Source organism: Sander lucioperca, chromosome 16 (genome assembly GCF_008315115.2).
Source record: "Sander lucioperca isolate FBNREF2018 chromosome 16, SLUC_FBN_1.2, whole genome shotgun sequence".
In the NCBI taxonomy this organism is placed as follows: Eukaryota; Metazoa; Chordata; class Actinopteri; order Perciformes; family Percidae; genus Sander; species Sander lucioperca.
The window spans coordinates 6,009,841-6,015,843 of record NC_050188.1 but is presented as its reverse complement, the minus strand read 5'-3'; the positions used below and the strand labels follow the sequence as shown (position 1 = coordinate 6,015,843).

The 6,003-nt window shown below is 42.7% G+C and overlaps 1 protein-coding gene across 1 annotated transcript; it reads right to left on the bottom strand.

Moving 5' to 3' along the window:
• Nucleotides 1–2,125: 2,125 nt before the first annotated feature.
• LOC118493476 lies at nt 2,126–3,840 on the bottom strand. Its single transcript, XM_035993408.1, has 3 exons — nt 3,684–3,840; nt 3,135–3,488; nt 2,126–2,217 (listed from the first exon to the last, which is right to left on the bottom strand). The coding sequence occupies exons 1-3, from the start codon at nt 3,838–3,840 to the stop codon at nt 2,126–2,128; spliced, it is 603 nt and encodes a 200-aa protein (XP_035849301.1).
• Nucleotides 3,841–6,003: the final 2,163 nt, after the last annotated feature.

Sequence of the window (6,003 nt, the reverse complement as noted above, 5' to 3'; positions counted from 1 at the left end):
GTTCCATCTGTACACACTGTTTCTTCTTGTATTTTATTGCTGCAAGATGGCAGATAACTGACATATTTTTGTATTTTTTAACACTGTAAATTTCAACAATATTTAGAATGAATGCACATTGTAACTACTGTCCAAGCTATGTACTGTAATTAATAAACCAGGCCCTTGACAAATACCTTGCCAAGTGATCATTACTGTTGTTATAGAGATGTGCGTGGCTGATGAAGCTCGGGTCCTGCTGGCTGCCCTGGACCACCTTGGCGGATTACCCGAGCGAAAAGCAGATGGATCATTTGACTAAGTTCAACATGAAGCCATATTGTGCTTTACACAGAGTGTGATCAATAATATTCCAAAAATAAATGTCCCAGTAGTGATTATGAAAGCTAGAAACATGTTCCTAGAGTGCAAAAGCTTTATTGAAAACGTTTTTTGTTATTGAGCTTAATTCAAACACTTTTTTTTTATTTTTATTTTTTTATCATCGAATAAGGTACTTCAAGCTTAACAATAAGAAGTCAAGGAAGTGAAGGACTACAGCCACATCCCAGCACTTCAACGAGCTGTCCTGCAGGAAAGGCTGTCGCCCAGACTGGAGCGGTGGGCCATCAGTGAGCTCAGGAGACCAGATGATCCCAGGCGTCTATGAGTTGTGTGTGATATTCCTGCACCACCCTCAGACACAAGCCAGCAGAGGAATACAGCTTGCCTTAGGTGAATAGCAGCAGATTCATCCTATGGTTTTGTGTTTTCAGGTGTCCACATACATTTTGGGGATATACACTGAACAAAATTATAAACGCAACACTTTTTGTTTTTGCCCCCATTTTTCATGAGCTGAACTCAAAGATCTAAAGGCCCTGACACACCAACCAGACGGCCGACCGTCGGCAGAAAAGCCAGTCGGACTGATCAGTCGGGTCCCGAGGTCCAAAAAATGCCTCAGAACACACTGAGGCGACGCCGACTTGAGTGTACGCTCTGCGCTTGCGCGAAACGTAATACGTCTCCATAGCACAGCAGGCAGGGCTGCTCTGTATTGTTTCCATTAACAGTCTGATTACTTCCCAGAAAATGAAGACCGGCGGCTGATTGGACGAACGCGTCACGTGGTTCTTTTTTCTCCGGAAATTCACAGCCAGACTGTCATGGTGGCTTGTTCAGAATACAATCTCGTATTGTACTAAAATAGTTCACCGAAACGTGTTTCTGAAAACATTTTAAGCGAATGAATCTGTCTTCATTTCAGATCAACAAAGGTCAGTTTAAAAGATTTTCGTCAGATTTTGAGAGGCTCATCCGCTCCCCATTTCCGGGTGAGTCCCGACTGCCCTGTCTCCGACTGAACATGTCAGGTCGGCCCAAATGAAGGCCGACGGCTCCTCGAACGGCCGACGGCACGGGACACACAGAACAGACTTGAGTCACTGACCTCGCCAGACGGCCCGACGCCCAATTATCGGGCTGGTGTGTCTTCTCTATAAGACTTTCTACGTACACAAAAGAACTATTTCTCTCAAATATTGTTCACAAATCTGTCTAAATCTGTGTTAGTGAGCACTTCTCCTTTGCCGAGAAAATCCATCCACCTCACAGGTGTGGCATATCAAGATGCTGATTAGACAGCATGATTATTGCACAGGTGTTCCTTAGGCTGGCCAAAATAAAAGGCCACTCTAAAATGTGCAGTTTTACTGTATTGGGTGGGGTCCAGGGGGGGGTCCGAAAACCAGTCAGTATCTGGTGTTAGGATTAGGGTTAGGTTTAGGGTTCGTCGTCGTAACCAACTTGAGTGGGAAAATGCTCACATTCGATGGCGTCTGGCACTTTGGAGAGGTGTTCTCTTCACGGATGAACCCTAACCTTAACCCTAACACCAGATACTGACTGGTTTTCGGTTTTTCGTTTTTTTTTTATAATTTTGTCCAGTATACTTTACTTTTCTTTGCAGTATTCTCCCAGTTTCCCATAGTGATCATTAGGTTTAATTTGATCTTATGTTACACAGGGCTCATTTACTGCGTATGGATGTGTCTATGAATATACAATGCAACGTGAGATAAATGAAGCCTTTTATCTAGATGGCTTCACAGCAATGAAAGGGACGTGACAGTAGAGCCATTATTTATTTCCTGCACTCGTGCTGCCTGTCAGCGTGGATGGACAACAGATGAGGGTCTCTCTGCTTCCCATTCGCTGCCTGTGCATCTCTTTTGTCTTTAGACCACAGAAAAGAGAAACATACCCCGCTCTTAATTATTTTTTTAGTCCTGGCCTCGAATGGGAATGAGGCCGATTACACTTCCTAGATTGACAATTTTATGCTGCCAAATTAAAAGAACCCTGTGAATTAGCGAGATAATTGCATGCAATCTCCCTTTAATGGACCTGTCAGTGATTACTGGCTGCCTGGTCCATCCCTATCAGTGGCAGGGGGAGGGGAGGGCGCTGGAATGAAATGTCAATCATATTAGCATAAATGAGTAAATTAGTGCGAGTGGCTCATTGTCAGAGCGAATCAGTCGTAACGTGTCACCCTCCAACCCGCGGTGCCTGACTGACACTATGAGGACGGGTGGATGAAGAAGAAGAAAACAGAATCGGATTCAGAAAGGAGTTTATTGCCACACCAGTTAACCTATAAGTGGAATTTGCCTTGGTGATAGGTGCATAGATACATACACAAACAAACATGTTAAACAATAATAAGAAATAAACATAAATACAGAAACAAATGTATACAATATAGCTGTTTGGCATAAGAGAAAGGAGGCTGAATGGGTTTAGTGCAGAATGCAAATAAATATATACAGTAGGATGTGCAATGGGCAGGTGTGTAGTCCAGGATGAAGTGTTAGTGCAAAGTGTAGTGACTAGGGATGGGGGGATGAAAGGGGAGGGAGGGGTAAGAGAGACAAAGAAATGACATGCGAGCACATGGTGCTGACAGCTTATGAGATGTACAATTATTATCTTCGACTGGTTCCATGGTGTCATGGTTGTGTATGTTTCTGTTTCCTGTTTTATTTTGGTAGTCTGTTTTTCTCCCATGTCATGTCTTGTTTCACTTCCTGCCTTGTGTTTTCCCATCTTAAAGGTAAAAAGAAGGTGAAGGCTCAATAGAAGTTTGTCACTCAATTGGAAGCGATGCTGTCTCATTATCACCCCGCCATGGCTGAATACACGTTCAACAGGTGCACTTGATGCAGTGATAGCCATAACTCTTACCGCCACCTTGAACAAAGAGGGGAGGGTGTGCTTATTCATGGCCCAAAACTGAAGGGAGTTCTGTCCATCACAAACCTCCAAATAGTGGTTCAGCTGAATATGGGGAATGGAACCCAAATCTGTCTTCTGTTTCTTCTTGCGGTATGCTGAGAACAGTCCGGACTGATGCTCTGGGTCTGCCATTATTGTTAGGTCACCGTCCTCCTGCTCATGGGGGTGCGTTGTTGGGGTGGCCTTGTATGCCTCTTTGAGAATCAAGTCTGAAATGCACAAGCAAAAACAGTGATGACTAAATGCATGCCGGTTTGAAATATAGAGTAACTGACAAAACAGTAATAACACACAGCTAGGTTAGGCAACCACATAATGAGAATCGGTACCATGTACTGACATTTTATTTTTAAGCCTAGTTGACATTGGCCTAAATTGTATTTACTATCAAAAATATTACATACCTTTGATCATCATAGACACAGACTCAGAGATATCTTCAGGGACCAAAACGTCATGGGTTAACCACATGTTGCCAAATGAAGGATCCAGCAGAGCAGCTTTCAGGTAAAGAGGGTCAGAGAAAGGCTCTAATGGCCCATCATCCTGTCCATCTGCCATCTGCCATCCTCACATTCACGAAGATCCCTCTGAATCTTCTTTTAAGGGGTCTTTGCAAGCTACAGATCAAGCCACCCAAGTAGCACACTTCCTGTTTTTGATTCTCTAGATGGTGATTTAGAGAAAGGACACAGGGCACCACAGCACTTATGGTCACATTTCTTTCTCCTTGTGTGAAATCTGTGGCTTCTGCAAAAGGCTGAAGGACTCGTACAAGTTCCTGTATCTGATTCCACTCTCTAGCTGTGAATACCGTCTCCTTGTGTCCCACATTTGCAAGAAGTGTAGAAGGTTTTAGGTGGTCACAGCTAAACACCGCTTTCAGTTGTCTCAGTGTAGAATTCCAGCGCGTGGTAACAGAGGCATGGATTCCGCGCTGTCCAAACTCATTGCAAACTGCCGTTCGTTTCTTCTTTGGCTGGTCAGATTATTTTCGGTGCAGAGGGATTCATGACGTTAAGTTACTGGCTGTAGCCAGTCTCGTTTACTGCAGGTCTGCCGCCGCATCATCATATCAACGGGTTCCCGCGCATGCAACAGCACCCAATCAGATCACCTAATCAGATTTTCTCATCTGTATATGGATTTTCTAAAATCGTAAAGTTAACTCCTCCTCAATATCAGACATAAACAGAAAGTCAAGTCATTTCAAGTCATTTGACTCAAGTCTAAGTCAAGTCTCAAGTCATGAATATCAAATCAAAGTCAAGTCGAGTCTTTTATGAATGTTTATCAAGCAAGTCTCAAGTCCTAAAATTTGCGACTCGAGTCCAACTCGAGTCAAGTCATGTGACTCGAGTCCCCCATGTCTGCTTACAGGCCTCTCTGTGTTTCTCGCAGAGGAATTTCTCAAACACGACCTTACCGTACAAACACTGGTACAATGTAAACATAAATAAAAGAGGGACTTTCGTCATGATTTACTTCAATAAATTACTTTTAAGTCTCAAATATTGATTTCTGCATTTTGGCTGTAAGCATGTTAATAGCACAGTCTATTTTTGCACACTTCTGTTTTTGAGATAAGGGCACAAAAACAGAAGTAAGAAGCCTAAAAGAACGTTATCTGTGCGCATGCATTGTCTGAAATGTTTGCTTCACAGCTGCATTTATAGATTTTTTTATGGCCTCATGGGGTTAAGTAAAAACCACAGTATAACATCTGGCTTATTATATAACCCTATGTTGCGTTCATGTCATATCGTGCAGACTGTAACTATGAACCACCTTGTGGAGGAGAAAAAAAAATGAAGCTTCCAGGCTATGATTTCCAGATCAGAGGTATGAAGCATTGCCCCATGCTATAGCGGTGAAATTATATTATATTATATTACTTTCTAGCCCCTCCCATTCCGAGCGAGTTTTAACTCCTACGGTAGCCGTATTATTCCAAGAAGTACGACTTTGTCCGTGAGTGTTCCTTCCAGTGTAATAATAGTTTTACATTATTTTGGTACCATTTCATTGCTAACATCAGCTATCAGGTTCCCAAATGAATGCAAGCTAATGTTAGTAAAATATCAGTGCTATCATTATTCTGTATATTGTACAAGATAAATAGCGAAAGGCAATGTTTACAGCGTAGGCTACATATTTTTCTCCATGAGCAGAGTCAGAGATCAGTTGATGCGACGGTGGTGCGAGGGAATGCTAAAGGAAGAGGGGAAAGGTAAAGAAAAACCAAAAGACAGAGCCGGTGGCAGTGGATCGGATCTGCCGGCAGTCGCGAGTAATCTCCCCGCTGGCATTCGTCACGGTGCCACTGAGTGTAAAAGCGCGTAAGGCGGAGATATGTCCCTCTTTGGCTAACGTATTTTAAAGATGGAGGTGCAACATGGCTGCCGCCATTCGTGCGACTCGCTCGTATGTATTCTGAATGATTCTGAATGTCAGATTCTACGCTTACGAGAATACTTTGATTAGTTTGTTGGAAGTAATTACACATGAATGAGCACATATGCATTGTGAAAGAACAAAGGGGTTTTTTGCTAAGAATCAACTCAAAAAATTACACAATGGAGCTTTAAGTTTTGGGTGTCAGTAGAGAACATACAGTAAATAAGGAGACAGTTTGTGTAATGTGGCTTGATAAAGAGGAATGTACCAGTGTTCCCTGCAGTGGCGCAAAAAGAACAGATTAATTTTTAATATTATTAATATGGA